This window comes from Dermacentor andersoni, chromosome 7 (genome assembly GCF_023375885.2).
Source record: "Dermacentor andersoni chromosome 7, qqDerAnde1_hic_scaffold, whole genome shotgun sequence".
Classification (NCBI taxonomy): domain Eukaryota; kingdom Metazoa; phylum Arthropoda; class Arachnida; order Ixodida; family Ixodidae; genus Dermacentor; species Dermacentor andersoni.
The window spans coordinates 149,477,007-149,496,922 of record NC_092820.1 but is presented as its reverse complement, the minus strand read 5'-3'; the positions used below and the strand labels follow the sequence as shown (position 1 = coordinate 149,496,922).

Sequence of the window (19,916 nt, the reverse complement as noted above, 5' to 3'; positions counted from 1 at the left end):
AAATAGGGGCAAAGAATTTCTGACTCACCCTCATAGAAACATATTGAAACATCTATAACTGACAAGATTACAGTTTAAGCACTTAGTGCATTACCAGAAAGTATCACACGCACAAAAAGAAATAATAAATGAAATCTGTAATCTTCAACGTTTCCTCCAGCTTCGAGCTCATTTACTACAACAGCAACAAGCTCTCTCAGCGCATGTCACCATAGTCTCAAAAAAAGAAGAAGAAGAAAATTCTTTGCAATGCACACGATGTCCTAGTCTCGTGGCATCCTTGACAATCTGCACCGGTGTGCACTAGAGCACCCCGGTGCGAGAATGGTTGGCTAAAACGGCACACTGGGGCACACTGGAGCAGTTTGTCAAGGATGCCATCAGTGTCTGCAGGGTGCCTAAACTCTTGTGATGTGTTTGTCCCCACACTGTGTCAAATCTAAATGCCATTGCACTGTTAAGGGAGCCACGAAATAAATATAAGACAATTGAATAATATTCAGAAGAATTTCATCATTGTGTTGTTTGTCATTGTCATCCAAACAGCTAGTGTTATTTTGAGTACCCTGTAAGGGTTCTTTGACTGTCACTTCGAAATTTTTTTCACATTGTTGAAATGTCGCAGTGGAAGCATCATAACAGAGCACAGTGTGTGTGAATTTTATTCTTGAGGCCAGGTATCTTCTTTACATCTGAAGTGAGAATCAAGCTGTCCTCAGAAATTTCTGTTATGCTCTATATAGATTATCAAATAATGTGGTCTATTGTCTACGAATGTGACTCCTGTAATGATACTGCATCAGATAATCCATGTGCAACAACTGTCCTCAGAGGTGAGTAAATTGATGACTTGACTGCAGTTTAGATTCTTCTGCCGAATTTACTCAAAAGAAGTTTCTGCCTTTTTTTTCAAGCCTGATACACCACATCTTGATTCTTTCTCATTCTCACAGTTCTTCCAGCGCAATGGTCGCAGCTACCCAATTTGTGACGAAGATCCACTGTTAGTCGAAATCGTAGCCGGCAATGGCGCCCACAAGGTGGCATGCAGTGTTGAGCTGGGTGGCACAGATCCGAACCTGGCCAATCAGGCGAGAGTCCAGTTCACAGTGCGCCGCGCTGGTCTCTGCCATGTGTCGGTCCTCATCGGCATGGTGCACGTTCGGGGCTCGCCGTTTGTCAAGAACTTTCTTCCAGGTTGGTCTGCGGTTCGTCCGGCATTTCTTTTTTAGCATAAAGTAGAACCTTGCCGTGAAAAAAAAAGAAGAAAAAAAAAACAGAATTATGCAGCGCCTATCATTCCTGAAATTTTCTTTGTGTTACAGTTCTTCGTGCCTGATTTTAAACAAAATTAATATATTGGGTTACCTATTTTGTTGGAAGCAGGCCTTATAAACATCATCGCCTCTGTTTGTTTACTTACTCTCTTACCTACGGTACCAGTTAGGCATTAGCCTACTGCATTAGATATTGAAATTCTGTTGCGTCAACTGGATTACTTGAAGAGGCAGGTATTAATTGGATGCAAACAGTAGAGTAATATTCGGTAATTAACAAAAAAGTGCTAATTAACTTTATAATTAGTTACTCCAGTGCACATGTACCAACTGCTTTATTGAAGCTGAGCAATAATGAAATAATGTCCATCTGGCAGAAATCCTGTCTCTAGCACCAGTTTTTGCACTCTGCAAAAGCTCAGTTATAGTGGCAATGGCATTCTGCTGCTCAGCAGGAGGTCAAGAGCCACATTTTTTCATCTCTCATAGTCCCAACGTTGCTTTAAGACATTAAAATCAATCAATCAATCAATCAAACCAAATCAAAAAGTCAATTAATCATCAACAAACATTTAGTTAGCCAATTAATCAGCACTTTAATTACTTAACCAGACAATTATTCAGTTAAGTAATAAATTAATTAACCCCTTTCGTGCCATACTATTTTGTCCCAAATTCTGACCAAGAATGGCCAGATTATTTTTAAAAGACCCCAGTTGGCAACATGGTTGCAGGAGGCAACAATGCGAAGGAAGGTATTTGTTGCTGAGAATCAGTGATTTGCGTTGGTTTTATGGCCTCTGGGTTCTAGAAATTCGTTGGTTAGTTTGATTGGTTTATACTTCCTCCACCAGAATAACCATGCTTTCTGTTTGCGTTGCCCCGCGGATTGCATGCTGCAATCTATCAGAATCACGACGAAGCACTTAGATGAGATCAGCTCTTCCATGGCATTGCTAGAAAACGAAAAGTACCGTCAACGACCATAGCTCATCCTTGGCTGCTTTACAAGAAATTCGTGGACGAAACCAGCTCGTTCATGGCACAGAAAGAGTTAACCAATAGGTAAATAACTGGCTTAGTCAGTTAATAAACAATTATTCAGGTAATCAATCAGCAATCCAATCAATCAATTAACCAGCCATATAAACCAGTCCCACGGGAGACAAATTTTTTGCTCACCGCGTGCCTCTCTCACTTCGTGCAAATTTAGGTCGGCCGGACCCTCAGAAGACAGGGTTCATTCACCACAGCTGCACGGTGGTCTGCACCCAGGACGAACCGCACCATCTCTTCCTGGAGCCCAGGGACAAGTACAACAACGCATGCCTTGTGAATTCCACCACCGATGCCAGCGACGAGTACAGCGTCGACATCGTCGAGGTGGGCTTTGCACACCTTTTTCGTCTGACCACCTGTCTCAAGAAGAGCAATTCTGTCTTACGATCTTGCGCATTGTACGTGCAGCTGGTGTTGTTTTCCAACAGTGAGCAGCTTGAAAGAAAGCATGCCTACTGCACAAATATAACTTGTGATTTTTATTTTTAATTTAGAAGCCAACTGCAATGAAATTTCACTTTGGCTCAATTGGTTTTAAGTGAGTAGTATATGCCACTGAAGCAATCTTGGCAAAGCTGCATGGCTGTTGTAGTAGTCTAATTTTCTTATTAGTGCCTGTTAAATTGCACGTAGGCAAACGATGCGTGCACCTAGTGGTTGCCAGGTATGACTCAAGTCCCGGCACGTTGCCTTGGAGATTTTTTCGGCGTATCGTGGACAGCCGTGGGCATCGCTTAATCTCGGAAATCATGCCAAGGAGCCATACATTCTGAATTATGTGTCACTTGTGGCAAGTGATAATGGTTGCAGTTTCTTTTCTTTTCTTTTTTTTGTTTCGGTATCAAAAACACTACTTTTGCAAGCCTTTCATGACTCATCCACTCGTATTTCATATGTAAAATTTTGCACTGAGGCTTTTCTCTATGTACATTATCTGAGACTGTGCCTTTTATAAGGCCCAAATTTCATTGCAGTTAGCCTTGAATGTTCACCTAATAGGAGTACCTCATGCTATATATCTGAGGGGAGAAAAAAAGAGCTGGCAGTATAATGGCATATTTTAGAGGTACCGTAACGCCCTGTATACTGGATGTTAGATTGAGGTCTACATGACACGCATCTCTTTTCAACAACAGAGAAAAAAACAGTTTTTGAAGACGCACTTCTATACTGCTCGTAAATTGTTAACTGACATTTTCTTCAAGCAATGCACCTTCTACACCATGAGTACCACAGTGAAGGTAAGATCTGCAGTGAAAATTTTTGGCCTCTGTGTGATTTCCACATGTAAAAACCTACAAAAGTCATATGCCTCTAGTACTTCATTATATCTACATAGGATAGAATAGGATGTTTATGTCAGTATGTCACGTGGACCATGCAACTGTGATAGACTATGTAACATGTTGCATAGTCATCATCTTTTTACTCTCAACCTACCCACTGCAGTAGTGGCTATGGCATTGTGCTGGCAAGCACAAGGGCACTGGTTCAATTCTGGCTGTGGTGGCCACATTCCAATGGGGGCAGAGTGCAAGAAAGCACTTGTGTACCATTCGTTGGGGGCATTGTTAAAAGCAACCCAGGCGGTCAAAATTAATTGCGAGCCCCCTACTACATTGCCCCCTTGTAACCCACTATACCGTTATGGATGTCAAATCCCAAAATGATATTTTTACAAATTTCTCTCAGCCTGTGTAGTCCTCCTCCTGTCTTGTGCTTTGACCACTGTGACATAGTGTGCAGGTGGTACTGCGTTATGCAAGGTAAACTGGAAAAAAATTTTTTTTCATATAGATTTTAGTAACAAGAAAGATGTGTGGTAGCTTTTCTTGTAGCAGCACACTGTTGCTTGGGGATGCTACTAAGTTGTGCTACTACTAAAGCTTGCAGTTGGAAAATTGGTAATAACTTATAAGGACTTCAAAGGTCAAGCTTCTAAAGCTAAAGCAAAACAAAAAGACAAAGGCTATACAAAAAGCAGGAAAAGGCCATAATGCAGTTTCTCAATGTGCATATTATTAGATTTAAATCTTTAGCTCTAACTTGGGAGGGTGGGGTAGGACGGGGGGGGGGGGGGGGGGGGTCTTGATGTGTTTCAAAAGTTTGATCCCGTGCACTAGCTTCCGGTGAAAGCTTTCGAAATCTGCCGTCTGTTAGCATCAGTTTGGCACTGCAGGAAAAAATATTTCGGTTGGAGTTTTATTGTCGGTACAAGGTGGGAAGACTCCATTTTTTCTTACGTTCAAAACGTGCAGGTCAGCTCAAACAGACCCGTCGCATCCTGCTACCACTGGGAGAGCCATCCTGAAAACTCGAGGATCGCGCTAGTGCTTAATCTCAACAAGGTTGGCTGCTACCAAGTCAACGTCTCATACCGCGCCACCAGCCTGAGCAATGGAGACTTCCACGTCATTGTGCTCTCGAGTGAGTGCGTCGCACGATGTCACCAGCTGTATTGGAGTTTACATAACTTGACCGCGTATGATGTGTAAGGCACTAAGTGTCAGGTACAGCTTGTGGGCTTTACATATTAAGTGAAACAAAATAAACTTGTGCCTTCTCATGGTTGCTATCAACAAATATGCAATTTTGTCATAGTATTGTGTCAGCACAGCTGTGACTGAAGAAAAAAAAAAAGGCACATTTAAATAATGAAACTCGATTAGTAGAACATAACTTCTGGAATAACTTCTGTTTCTGGAATAATAATCTGTGAAAAATGCATTGTCTTATAAAAGTACACTTTGTGCTGTTGAAGCCCAGATATGGTATTTTAATTGTTGACCAAGAATCTTAAAAACAATCCACAGATACCATTATTGTATAACTGTATAACTGCTTTTTTTTATGCTCGTAGCTTTTCAGTTGCATGGCGAACTTTCGCCATAAATTTATCATTTCCTTTTTGTCAATTATGCAGAAAGCGACGCTGCTTTGGTCAAGAAGAATGTTGCCAAGAAAAGCCACAACATCTGGTACGAAGCCAAGCTGATAGCCATGAACTGCGAGAGGCTTAGCAAACCCAAGAGGGTGTTTGTCTACGTTTCGCCAAAGGTGAGCTGCAAGCACTAATATGTCATTGTTGATCTCATTTCCTTCTTCTTCCCTAAATATTTTTTTTAATGTACCCAACTCGATCCTAAGTGCTTCTTTGCCTGAATATAGTTTGTGTTCCTTAACTTAATCACCCACATTCTAACGACTCTCGTTTGCTTCCTCTAGCAACTCACAATCAAGGAATATATGCTCAGGATCATTCCAAAGAGGCTCATCACATTTCGACTCTGCCCCAGCACTAAGGTAGGCTGATTAACTTCATTTTCCTTGATTGATGTGTTCTGAATATTTATATGTGACATCAATTTGTAGGTTGGTTAAAGGGGGAAGGGGGGGAGGGAATAAAACAAAACAATACAAATGGTCTTTACTAAGCTTATAACTGGTAACAACAACGTGCCCAATTACTCTTGTCACAAAGCAAGAATTTTTCAGGAGGTGAGACAGTGCTCGCTCCGGCATCCTAATAAAGTCATGGCTGAGGGCGTGGCGCCAATGCGCTGTCAGTCCTTCGAGTCGACTCGCCACATACAGGCCACTTCAAGGCCGCCTGGGGACCATACGCTGCTAGCCACTTCTACACGTAAATGGATGCCTAGCCGGTGCTACAGTTCAAAACCACACAATTGCTCGACATCCTCAACTGGCACGAATGGAAAGCACTGGCCTTTGCAGTAACCTGAAAAGCGCGCACGCAGCGTCTTAGAAACCTCCACCACCGTTGCCTCAATGCCGTAGCCCGCGAGAACAAGGAAGACGGGAAGCTTGCAAACTGCAGGGACAAGCATGACAGTTTGCGTCTTGGAGTGCATCACAACCTAGCTAATCGGAGCTTTGCCTCCCGAGGTCATCTACGCATGCACACATGTGCACTGCATGCGAGCAAGTGAATTTGTGGTACTTGCAGAGGTCGTCTGCCCAGATATACTGCTGGTAGCATGTTCGGGGGCGGCATGGCGTGTAATTTAAGCAGTATTGAGCAGTTACCATTGCTAAAATCTGTGTCACTTCTGTTTCCTGAAATTATCAAGTGAAATCCGGGAAAGATTTACAAAATATGGGATGATATCGCAATTATCCTGAGTTTCCCCAGAGAAAAGCATGTAAACGATGAGAACACGGCCTGCTGCATCATCTGTCCTGCTGCGACGAAAACTGCATTTCCTCCTTGTCCATTATCATGGTCGGACAGATTCCCCTCCTTAAACACTTTTTTCTGCTTGGCTCTTGCTATGTTTTGCGCACTTTTTGTTACCTTGACTGTTCAGGCACATTAACTCATAATTTATGGGTGGGCGTGAATATGTGGCCATGTTTGGTAACAGAGCTACAAAAGCAGTGCATAGCACTTATAGCTGTTGACATCAGTGCACTTATGGCACTAGCATAATAGCCCACTGAGTAATCTAGTAGTATTCAAGGCACATAAAATGCAATAAGGAACAGAGGATGTTACAATGATGACCTCCTTTGTGTCGCATTTTCATGGTTTTTAGAACACAGAATTTAGCACTCGCAACTTAGGCTTAACAAGAACTTCTCAAGTGTAGCTTGCCTACATACTGCTTGACACTTTATGTGAACAAACAAGATGTTAATTCATGGAGCACAAGATCTGTATGTTTTGAAGGGATTGATGGGAAAAGGATGTCGTGATAAACTTTTGGTAATAGTTGAACACATCGCAGATGACCGTTGTGGCTTCCTGTGTGCTCGACGCATTTGCTTTGTGAATGTAAAAATCTTGCCCCCTCAGTCTATTTCTGTGGCCTTAAATGTGGTTGCTCCTAATACAGCCCACCGCAACCTTTCAACATAGCAGGTAAACATGAGTGTGAATCAGTGGTTTTGGTGATGGCGAATTCTTGCTTGGCTTGGGTGAGTCTACTCATGTAGATTATGTTATTTTAAAACAGTGGCACGTCTGAGACAAAGATCCTGCATTATACTCTCTGTTTAGTTAATAGTATTATTTAGTAGTATAGTATTTGCCTCATAGTTAATGGCACGACTACTTTGCTCTTTGTGGAGTCTGCATTGCTCTAATGCATTAATTTATATTTGTTCATACTCCACCTGGTTTCATATTGTGCCCTGTGTAACATTCACTTGCCATGTTCTGTGATGCCCAAAAACTTCGAAGCTTTTGACCAGGACTGTGTGCTGTCTCGCTCGCAGTTTCAATTCAAAGGGAGCAACAATCACGAAGGAGAGCCCGTGCTCGTCGTGGACGACGGCTGTCAGCCGCAAGTTGAAATGGTTTGCGAGGAAAGGGACGTCATTGCCGCCACTTTCACTCAGTTCCTGCTCAAGAACATTGGTTAGTGCAACTCTGTTCATTGCCTGAGGAAGACACTTTTTTTTAAAAATACGGCAGTTCACAAATGAAAAGAAACGAAACCGCAGGAAAATGGACGCAAGAATGTTTTCTGCCCAAGAGCAGCTGGGCCTGATTTAGTGCTAATGTGAGGCATCCAATAGGATTGTTTTGGAATTGGGAGTACTGACATATTTTCAACTCTTCATTCTTTTATGTTAAGTGAAGGTCTTAGATCTCTAAACCCCAGAAACAATACATGCGAACCTCGGGGCAGCCTAAATAGTTTAATATAATAGCTTTTCTACAGCCAGTTACAGTTTTGTTTCTACTGTATCATGAAGTCATCAGTGCAGAAGGCGGTCACGTGGGAGCAGGACATTGACATTGTGACTTCTTTGCACTCGCTGCGACTCGCTTGGTTGTTTCTTATGCAGCTACTTGCTGCGAAGGCCGATGTAGCAGCATGGAAGACAACCAAGCTTTCAATGTGCGCATTGCGTAGCAGCACCTCCTTCCCAGATGAAGCACTCGCGGTCGTTGGTTTCATTTATTTAAGGTCACTTTCACAAACCACATTTTCACACAGCTGTTTTTCAGTCGAGTAAAGACAAAGTGCCAAATTGCATGTATACCGGGACTTGGTAGTGATTTGGCGCTGCCGCGGCAGAGGCGACTGTGTCGCCACCAAAACGTGCCCCCTTGATGTGAATTCTCAGGAATGCTGCCTCTGTCATAACCATGTTGACACCTTGTACGTCTCGCATAGCCTGCATCCACTATGTTTCCACCACACTGCCACCAGTATGTTTGTGTAATCACTGGCAGAAGACTGACAATACCACGATCTGATTATGATGCCCACCATAGTGGGAGCCTCCAGATTAAATTTGACCACCTGAGGTTCTTTAACATACACCTAACTCAAAATGCACGAGTGTGTTTGCATTCCACCCATGTTGGAATGCAGACGCCACAGTAGGGATTAAACCTGTGACCCCAACCTCAGCAGCACAATGCCATAGCCACTGAACCACAGGGGGTAACAGACAACAAAGTTGCTCGACTTTTCATTCTCATTCAAAGCACCATCTGTGGTGCTTTTATATCTTTCAGCTGCAGATAGCTGGATGAAACCCCAGAAATTTGGATGTAGCCACTTTTGTTTGAGTGAACATAAACGACTTTCAAGGAAATCTCAGTTATGCATAGTTTAACCTGCGTGTAATCGTTTAAACTAAGTGTGGCGTGTTACGGAATTGTGCAGAGCCCTATTTTGTCGTTGCCCATTTTCTCACATGAAATGTTTTAAGGCAACTTGGCCTTATGCAGTAGACTTCCGTTAATTAGACTCCGGTGAGTTCGGTTTTACGGTTAATTCGATCCCTATCGAAGGTACCACCCAGTGTCCATACGTTTCTATGGGCCAAAGCTTCCGTTTATTTCGCTCAAAATTGGCCTTCGCCGGATAATACGAAGTTGAGTGGTCATCTTCGCCGCAATACAGCCGTGTTAGGCAACGAAGCATACTAAAAACGGGAAAGGGGCCGCTGGTGCGGGGCATAGTACGCCTTTCCTAATTATGTAGGCGCGCACGCGCCTTCTCCGGTCACAGTAGGAGTTAGTAGACGCATAATAAGCATACTGGCAGCCATTGAGAGCTGTTTCTGATGTTGCTGTGGCGATATGAGCGCCTCGTTTTGCCCGCCATGCCTGTCTGGCATTCGAGACCGTTAACCGTTAACGGGGCCTAGTACGCGATCCTTGATTATGTACGGGCGCATGCGCCGTGCACCGAGAAGCTGATAAAAACTAACCGTGTTTTGGGAAAGCTAATGAAAAGAAAGGCAGTAAAATGAAAAAAAAACTCCGCAAATCGAGGGGACGTTTAAACCCAGCAAAAGACCGGGGGTTATATCTAAAATTCCAAAGGCCTGCCAGTAAACTTATTAGGCTTCTCGGTGCTTGTACTGTGACCAGAGAGGGTGCATGTGCATGTGTAAATTAAGGAACTATGTCCTGTAACAGTAGCACCTTTTCGCGCTTAACATGCTTCATCGCATAAGGGCGTTGGATTGCGGTGAAGCTCGATGAAGCTAACTTTAAAGACAACTGCTTCCTAGTGAATCAACGGCATGTTTCGGCATTTTCTTTTTATCTGCCTTTTGTTTAGTTCGACGTTGTTTCTGTTCTGAGCGTGATGAACGTCGGTTTGATCATTTTGCAAAATAGGTGGGTCAGAGACCTTCAAGGACAAGTTAGAGTTTTTCCACTACGAAGTGCGGAAGCTGCATCAGAAGCACTACCATGACAAGCTTCAGCTGAAGGTGTCACGAGACAAGATTCTTGAGTCTGTAAGTCATCTGTCAGATTCCAGACCCATTTGTAACAAAATGAAACATTCTGGTTCACCAAAGAAGAAAGAAAAACATTGGATGAATGCTAAAAAGACACATGGCCTGTCACTATCTATGGTAGCCTAACCATAAGACTGTTTTAATAAAAATGACTTTGCAACATCATAACATCACAGAATACATGATTTATGGCCGTGCAATTGGCTCTCTACACAGTGTTCACAACATCTTCAGGGAAGTTGAAGTCGGCAAGCTAAGTCATTGTGCGAACGAGGCCTTGTCGACCGGCAGACCTGTGCCAACAAATCCTTTGCACTTAATAATTCACAGGCTAACCCTTCTGTCAAAAAAAAAAATTTACCAGAGTGTCAATGTAAAATATTCATTCTGTGAATCCTACTGACTACAAATTCAAGCTGCTAATGATTACAAAGTTAAATTAGGAGCTTCCTACATGCTATCTTGAACTACTTTTACTGTTGCTCAGGTTACCCCTGATGCTATTGTCCAAATATTTCCTCCAAAATCGTAGTAAGTTAGGAGTACCTGTAAAATTCCTAAACTGTTTCTTCATTTGCACTTGGCTGGCAACCTGCTTTTGTTGCTACTATTTAATTAAAGGGTCAGAGCAAGTTTTTTGCATAAAATATGGTTTACATTGGCATTTTAGTCTAAGAAACAGTTTACTAACCTGTTATATTCCTATTAAAGAAAAACTTAGTATCTGATAGCTCCAGAAAGAGTCAATATTTCTTCCTCAAGACATTTGCACCAAAAAATTATTAGCACATTGAGTGTGTGCACCCTTCTGAGCAACTAATACTAGCCTCCTTTTCCACACCGTCAGGTGGCGTTAGCGTAGGAGTGCTCGTGCCACCTTTTGGCGTAACAATATAACTGCGACACTGGCTCTCGCTGTCGCATGTGTGTCATGCGAGGAAGCGGAACCCCTCACGAGGCACGAAAGTCACTCGGGGAAGATGAATGTCAGGGTATTCAAGGGAGTCGAGCATCCCCACAGTGCATGCCAACATTTCCTCTTCTTTTTCTCGTTTTTGCTGCAGTCAATGAAGGCGACCAAGAACTTCAGCACCAGTGATTGGTGCAAGAGCTTCGAGATAACCTTCATGGGAGAACAAGGTGAGTTTCTGTTAAAAACACCTTCTACCACATGCCATCAAATGTCAACAGCAAACATTTTAGATAAGCTCATGGTGGCCTTTTGACTGTTATCCGAAGTGTTCCAACAGTGTTCAGCAATTCTCAGCAAGTGTTTGGACGTTGACCTTTGATTGACAGTAGGTCATAACAGTCCCACTTTTCAGGGCAACTTCGCTGTGCTGTAGCGGTGAAATGTAACTACGGTTCAACATTTCTGTGTGGCTGTGTTTCTAGACCTTGTGAGCACCAATCGCTTGCTTCATATTCTGCTTACATTATTTCATTGTTTGTTTCGCCTTTCTTCAAGGCACCACAGTGATAAATGGAGACTCTTTTGAGCAAAATTTCTTTTTCTTGCACTTAAGAAAAGACAGGAAAAGCACAAGCATATGTTTGTCCATTCAAAATGCTTGAAGACATGTTTTTGTGACAGCTGTATGCTTTTATGATTTCGGTTCTGTGTTACTGTACTATATATCACTCTGCTATATAGGATAAATACATAGCCTTGGAGACTTTCCAAGAAGCATCTGTTTTCTGCGAACTGTTGTGACGCTGGCAGAAGGGGCACTCAATAAACACAATGAAAAGGTTAAAAACATGTACAGACTGGTTATAGAGTGTACTAGTGTACACAGACTGCTTCTGGTTATTTGATGGCCAGCCATGAGGAGGTAGAAGTAAAAAATGAAGCCATGTAGTGACTTTCTTGATGGAGATGACTTGGTTGGATAGCGGGACATGTAATTGATTTTATTTGTGTTTGATCGCCACTGACCTACTCCTCTTCTACTTGGTCTTGGTAAACTGAATCTCACATGAAGCTAGCTTCGTGCAAGTAACTTTTTTAGAGTTTATGGGCGAACTTGCCACATGTTGCTTTGCATTTCTCTGCAACCGTAAGTTCCGCTGACTCAGCATGTACAGTTTTGCTGTAAATTGTTTAGCAGTGTTTTTCAACCAGCGTCTCGCACGTTTTTCAAGAGGCCATGGAAAGCGTAACAAAAATGCTCCTCGTAAATGCGTTCCGTGAGACTTAAATGTCGAACTGGAAAACTATGTATATTTGTTACACATTAACGTTTCAGATTCGAATCTGCACACCAGTAGTAATCATTGCCTGAAAACAAATTAAGTGTTCCCTAGGTTATTCCTCATGTCTGTAAAGCTGGCTTCAGAAGTTTACAGGGTGCATATTTTGAGAAAAAGTTGCATTCCTGATCAGTTTTTGACTGCTGTCAGAAAAATAGCACAGCACTGCATGTCACTCTTGCTAACCCGGGCTGCATATCTAAATTCTCCGAGATCTCATGCTCCATATACTTTCGATGCCAACTGTAACATTGTATGTGTTGGCAGTGTACATTTGTTTCACTGGCTGACTCTTGTTCGAAGGTTCCAACTCTTTCTGCCTGTCTTTTGACATTCCAAGGTTTGGACTGGGGTGGACTTCGTCGAGAATGGTTTGAGATCCTCTGTGCTGCACTCTTCGACCCTGAAAACCAGCTCTTTCATCGGTTTAAGAATGACAAGCAGGGCTTGGTGAGTCAGCCAAAACTTTGTTCACTAAAGACTCCTCTCCCGCAACAGGAACTGGTGTTTACGATCCTGCTGTTGAATCACTGCCCATACCAAAAACTGAATGCAAAAATTGTGCTTGAAAATCATATTTAAATTGTTTGGAACATGGCAGTAGTATCTAGGAAGGAAGGCTTGGGCTGGTCCAGATGTGCAGACCTCGTTCCTGTTCGAGGGGACAAGTTTTTTTTAGGGTGATAGGCTACTTTAGTGACAGGCTCTATTCTTGTTAATCGTGACCATATAAAGCCAACAGGCAATGAAGCCAAGGAAAGCACAAGAGTAATTAGCTGTGGCTGAAATTGAAATGTAGAAGAAAATAATGGGGATGAATAGGGAACATGAAAGTGGGCGAAAAGGTAACTTGTATCTGGTGGGGAGCCTAACCCACAACCTCCGCATTATGCGTGCGTTGCGCTGCTAAATGTGCTTACCAATTGTGATTAACAAAAATCAAGCCACTCAATTTTCCTTCATCTCGAAACTTCATAATGGTATGACATGGCTTGCATATCATAGGCATAATAAGCATTCAATTCCGCCTGCATCACACGTGCCACATAAAACTGTATGGTATTGTACAACTCCGTTCCAGCATCTCAAACTGTGCCTATTAATGTCTTAACTGTTTTCAATGAGCACTGCTCGTGCAATGCCTGCTCGTGCAAGCCCACATGTCCCTAAGGCACTTAGGACGAGTACTGCTCGCCCTTGCAGTACTTGTTCTCCCTTTGACCATCTTGGAGGAGAGACGCATGTCCGCAGTTTTATTGGTGTTTCGGTCAGCCGATGGCAGTACATGCCTGGCTATTTCTTTCTTCTTCTACATCTGAAGCGCATTTTTCATGTGGCAACTGATGTTTTAAAAAATGGTGTCTGGCGGAGGCACTGCTTGTAACGCTGGCCCCTCTTCCAGAAAACAAGGCATTTCTTTGTCGTAGTCTTCAGACGATGACGGTTCGAATGCTGAGGTATACGTTGTTTCAGGACACTGAGACAAACGTGATGACTGAAGTGAGCAGCTGCTCAGATGAAGACAAAGAGGAAAGGTTATAAAATGCTGCCGCAATTGCACGTCTGTGGACTGAAATTGACGTGAACAGCGTTCCACCACTAGCCTTCACTATTTTATTTTTTTCTGTACTCTGTAAGAAGTTTACTGTAAGCTTCTCAGCTGAATTATCGTATACTGAGTGTTTTCGACAGAATGATCTGCTTTTGATGATGATCGATGAAACCTGTTGGAAAGCGACTGTGTGTAATCCCTTGTTTTGAGCTGTACTACGCCCAGCCAAAGCTCCCGTAGTCAAATGCACTTTAGCATGCACAGCTAGTGCGCTAGATACAAAAAATTTCTATATATATATTCCTTACAAAATTTGTTTTGATTACCAGCAAGTGGTTGGTGCACTTATACTATGGCATACAATAAATTTTAGTAAGCTACTTTTATTCATTTTATGGGGCGGTTATATTTTCCTACCTCAAGAACCTCCTTTTTATGACAAGGTTATTCATCATCAGAAAAAAAAAGGCACTTTGCATAAGAAATTTCTTGATAAAACAACATGGCTACGAGGTTAAATATCATGTGTCGTGCTTGGAAGCCGAGCACCAACCACACTCCTTTATATATTGTGCTGTGCGTAGCAATAGTACATCACATTCATCATGAGGCTTCGCGCTTATTAAAACCTGCTGTGAATGCAGTTTGGCATACGATAATGAGGATGAAATGGATATCCAACAGGGCATACTTTATGCCACTATGCTGTTTGCAGTTCTCATTGCTTACCCCGCGTCCGTGCGGCGCCCTGCCTGAACCTGCAGGTTCACCCGAATCCGCGGAGACCGGCTCACTTGAAGTTGAAGCACTACGAGTATGCGGGCCGCATTGTCAGCAAGTGCCTTTACGAGTCCTCGCTAGGCAGTGGCTACAGGCAACTAGTCAGGGCTCGCTTCTCCAGGTCATTCCTTGCTCAGCTCATCGGGCTCAGGGTTCATTACAAGGTAAGCCTCTCGTACTCCTTACTCACACTTTATTTATTTTTTACTTGTCATTTCATGTTCAGGGTTCTTTCAGAAGATAGCACAATCTAGTGCATCTAACAGTTTCTGTGGCTAGGGCGTCTCCGCACAGTCTGGTTCAGTGTATTAAGTGCTAACCTGCACAGTGGTCCAGTACAGTTCCAGTACAGTTCCAGCACAGTTCCAGCACAGTTCCAGCACAGTTCCAGCACAGTTCCAGCACAGTTCCAGCACAGATCCAGAGTACAGTAACTTGTGCAGTGGCCGATGAAATTGCGATACATAACAGAATCCTGTCAGGCCTCCCACATGGAAGTCTTGTTCATGATGAGATTGGGAACGAGTCTCTTGTGCGGGAGCTAAAATGTTAACATAATACTAAAACCTTTCGCGGTCAGTGTTTGTCTTCATCTTTCATCATGCATCGTGCCAAGCATGAGGTCATGCAACGACACTGATGGAATGCAAAGACACCAATGTGCTTAGGTTAAAGTACATGTTAAAGAACTCCAGGGGTTCAAACTAATGCAGAGCCCTCCACTACGGCGTCTCTCATAAACCCGGGGTCACTTTGTGAGATTAAACTTGACTAATCGATCAGTGAACGCTTATCCACCACGGTGGCCCAGTGGCTGTTGCGTTTTGCTGCTTTATGCTAGTTTGAGGATTTGATTTCTTGTTGTGCTGCCAGCAGACATGCCAAGTGCCACCACATTGCCTATACAGAGACGTGCCGTGTATGCATGAGGGCTACTTCACGCCATTACTATGTATGATGTGTACGTTCAAATGTTTAGCTCTTACAGTGTGCAAGTTTTATTGCTGCTTTTCTTTCTTCATTACTTTATTGTTATTTTTTTTCGTTGTTAGACTTTTCTAGCTGTTTCACAAATAAACATTTATTTCTTTCTTCCTCCATCGCAAATAAACATTTATTTCTCTCTTTCTCTCATGGAAGCGTAAACACAAGGGCAAAGGAGTAGGCAGCATCAACTAAAGTCAAGGCTAAAGGTTTTTATCACCAGAAAAAAAGTAATACATAATAATTAGGTGCAGTCGTATCCCTAAAGTTTGCGCAATAGTTGGTAGTTGTGGTGGTTCAGTGGCTGTGGGCATTCTGCCGCTGAGCTGAGCGCTAGAGTGAAGGTTTGATTCCTTGTCACCACAGCCGTACACATGAATGCTCATGTATAATCAGATTTCGGTGCACGTTAAAGAAACCTAAGACAGCATTAATCCTGAGCCCACTGCTATGCTTCCCCTTGTAAGAACCAATGAATCTTTCCGGGATCAAACCTTGTCAACTCTATGGAATACTCTTTCATGTAAAAGTTGCTAGCAATGTGTAGTGATGGGCATGTAAAAGTGTATGTGTACAACAGCGCGAGTGATATTTACGCACCGCATGTGGCGCATTTGCTGTGGTGAGAAAAGCAGCGGGCAAAACCGTCACTAGCAGCGTCGCCATGCATACATCTCTTTGCCGTTAAACTCTTTCCTGCCAGTACTTCGAACAGGACGATCCAGACTTGTACATGGCCAAGATAAAGTACATTCTGGAGAATGACGTGAACGACATGGAGCTGTACTTCACCGAAGAAGAGTACACCAGCTCCGGGCAGCTCTTGAAGGTGATGCTCTCTGCTTTGCTTTGCTTTCGGCACTGTTGGTGAGAGCAGCCAAGATTGTGACCACTGACGCATGCCACAAGCGTGTGCCTAGCATACATTTAGGATTTAGGACCGACAGACTGTAGCTTCTTCTCTGTCAAATGCCAACGCCATTCTTGGAGGATTCTATTTTGGGTCATTGGCCCCACCTGAGATTTGCCGCATTAGCAGCACATGTAGCACTATCCATTGTGCAATCTGCATGAATTCTTTCATTATATCAAAAAAGCGTTTGCATAATCCACATAGACCGGCACAAACTATGGGGACATGCATGGCATTTCGCCTAGTACAGTAGAAACTCGTTAATACGATCCCGTTACTTTAGATTTCCCGGCGCCAACGTTCGCAGTCGATAACACAAGAAATGACCCAGTACAGTTACGTAACATTTTTATTTCAAGGAAAACCTTATCTTTTGGCACCAATGTTCAGTGCATCGCCAAACTGCGATCGTATGGTACATTTTCGAGCTGCTAGATCCCATGTAAACAAAAGAAGGTGCGGGGTGCATGCGATTGAGAACAGTAGCCGCCTCCACAGCAGCTTTCCCGCAGTGCTTGCCCACCTGCTCACGTGAAGATGCTGGTGCGCACCAAGTTTCTTATTCCAATGCCAGCAAATGTCCTCCCGGGTCGTCGCACATTGCATTCACAGCTATTGCCACCAACCCTATTGCAATAAGCGTCTTCACTTATCTGCTTCACAGCAGATGGGCCATAGCGCCGTTGGAAGTGTACTACACACTTTTAATAGGCGATAACCCAAGTGTGCCACTGTTCCCTTCTGCAGGCTGCGCGAAGTGAGCGTCTTGTATTGCTCTGGTGGAGTCATAGGCATCGCATTCCAGTGTCGCCCACAAGCTCGATTTCCTTTCGGCTTCCAGTCACAGTCTTAAAACACTACGCCACAGGAAAATGACAATGTGTGACTCTGGTCACTCGGGCCCTACTAGCCTGAGGTGCATCCGCCTCTCCTGCCGCAACAATTGCACTCAGTAGACACATAAAAACTTCCTGCCAAAATGTGCAGCTCGAAGAAGCTGCTGACCCAGGCCGAATTCAAGAAGCATGAACGTAAGCTTGTTGAAGCCATAGAAACAACCATGCGCCCCTTAGGCCGCTCATGCCCCATCTGCTTGGCACGCGTCGGCGTCTCGTGCAACGATTCGTGCAACGCTTGACATTATGTAGATGTCAACTACAGTTGAGTCTGTCAGATTTTTTTAGTGACTTCCGATCGTACGTTTTCTCGGTTAGTGCATTGTTTCTCGAGCTTTTTTTTTTTCCCGAAAACTTGTGAACGAGGTTCTTCACGAATTTACAACGTGAATATGGCACAACGTGAAATCTTACATACGTACACTTATCTACTCCATAACTTACTTTTTCTTGATAAGTGCCCTTGTTTCTCCATGCACAGACCACGGAGCTCATCCCTGGTGGCTCACGGATTCGCGTCACCAACCAGAACAAGCTCATGTACCTTGACGCGCTGGCGCAATATCGGCTGGCCACCAGCGTCCGAGAGGAAGTGGAATACTTTCTCAAGGGACTCAATGAACTCATTCCAGAGAACCTGCTCTGCATTTTCGACGAGAACGAGCTAGAGGTATTCATCTTTTTTTTTTTTCAATTCTTCTTTTACAATAGTTACGCGACCATTACTTTCATTATTTTGTTTTACCCTCTCAAGCAAATTTTGGGTCCCATATCCCCTGTATACAATAATTCCACATGGTATATGGGAACATACAAGTTCTTATATAGGATCCATCCCTATATCCAATAATTTCATATGATATATGGAAACATGTAGGATTTTATGAGATTCCAATATACCTATATGCAATAATTTCCTGTGACATGTGGGAACACAGGGGTTTTATGAGGGATCCCCGCACCCAATAATGCTATGATATATGGGAACATATGGGTTTTATTTGGGACCCCATATCCCTATGTATAGTAATTCTTTACAATATATAGGAACACACAAGTTTTTATATGGGATCCCCATATATATATATATTCAGTAATTCCATATCATATTGTGGGGACGCTCGACTCACGCATCCCCTGTTGTTTTCCCTGCATGGCTCTCATGTCTCCTGTATTCTGGCTTCTCCCCATAGCTAAGTGCCGGCGGCTGGTGTGATAGTAGATTAGTACGACAGATGGCGTGAGTGTTTTGCAGCTAATGCCACCTAAAGGGGAGGGGAGGGGGGTTCTCGGGTGTAAAAAGAAGTAGCCTGCCCCTCTTTGTCTTGGAGTCGACCAGCTTTGTGGACATTTTGCGCGCTCACTGGCCCTTCGTGGGACCGTCCTGCGAAAGGCTTCGGAGCAGGACACCAGAATGGACAAACACGATCATTTGAACGCGCCGCATTTCGCGTGGCCGTACATGCAAAAGATTCGTTGTAGGTGTCCTGCATGGGAGTGAACATATTCCCTTGGTATCCGGTTACGGTGAGTCATACTTCCACGATTTGTTGTGCGCCCCTAGGCATGTTCTATAGGTAATTCGGCTGGCCATATTTGTGTATGAAAGGCGCGATAAATGCCCTTGTGATTGTCTGCACTACTGCATTGTTCCTTTGTACCAACAGCACGTTTGAGACCCCACAATATATGGGAACATATGAGTTTTTATATGTGATTCTCATATGCTCATATGGGATTATTGGATACAAGTATCAGGGGACACATTGCTTTTGACTTTTTTTTTCTGAGGTAACCAATGCCCTAATCAAAGGATATAGACATTGCCATAGAGTAGCATCTACTTGTATGGGCTCTTTTGCTTTTGGCTCCTAGACCCAACAGGTTATAATATGAATATCTCCCTCTTGGACATAGTGATATCAAGTTAACACGTTTAGAAAGTGCGGAGGAGGGTGTTTGCGTGAATACTATTTTTACTCCTACTAAATTACCGTGACACTGTGTATCAATCATTAAAACAAATTGCACTTAACATTGCTTCAGAGCTTACTGTGTATTCGATATTGTCTATAGATAGAAGAAATGCGTAATGTTACCACAGATATAGCATAGCTCATATAGTGTAGATATAGTGGCTTATTGACGTGTCAGAAGATAGGACATCTATCTTTGAACGCATACATACTCAGGCTCCTTGTACCATCTATAACATGACACTGCGAAAAATAGAAGTATTCTGCACAAGTACCTGCAGATTGGATGTCTATGAGCAGGCAGGTAGCCAATCTGATCCATCTGTTGCTTCTGCTTAGTTTCTCCGTACAACATATAAGTGGCAAGAGTCGAAGTCTGCGCTACCCACTGGCCGCACTGCACTGCTTTGCACCCTAGAGCTGTGGCAAAGCTCACTTACAGAAAGCAAAAGTTCTAATACACGTTAGTTGGCAAATGACTCTAACAGTTGT

The 19,916-nt window shown here is 43.3% G+C and overlaps 1 protein-coding gene across 2 annotated transcripts in view; it reads left to right on the top strand.

Moving 5' to 3' along the window:
* LOC126533622 (apoptosis-resistant E3 ubiquitin protein ligase 1) overlaps positions 1-19,916 on the top strand; it is an 84,972-nt gene that overhangs the window by 55,303 nt on the left and 9,753 nt on the right. For both annotated transcript variants that reach the window (XM_050180784.3, XM_055072226.2), the window contains exons 6-17: positions 954-1,197; positions 2,491-2,660; positions 4,595-4,763; positions 5,260-5,393; positions 5,562-5,639; positions 7,575-7,716; positions 9,946-10,067; positions 11,135-11,210; positions 12,664-12,773; positions 14,640-14,819; positions 16,343-16,468; positions 17,930-18,118. In XM_050180784.3, the coding sequence (XP_050036741.2) occupies positions 954-1,197; positions 2,491-2,660; positions 4,595-4,763; positions 5,260-5,393; positions 5,562-5,639; positions 7,575-7,716; positions 9,946-10,067; positions 11,135-11,210; positions 12,664-12,773; positions 14,640-14,819; positions 16,343-16,468; positions 17,930-18,118 (1,740 nt within the window). The remainder of the gene's footprint in view (positions 1-953; positions 1,198-2,490; positions 2,661-4,594; positions 4,764-5,259; positions 5,394-5,561; positions 5,640-7,574; positions 7,717-9,945; positions 10,068-11,134; positions 11,211-12,663; positions 12,774-14,639; positions 14,820-16,342; positions 16,469-17,929; positions 18,119-19,916) is intronic.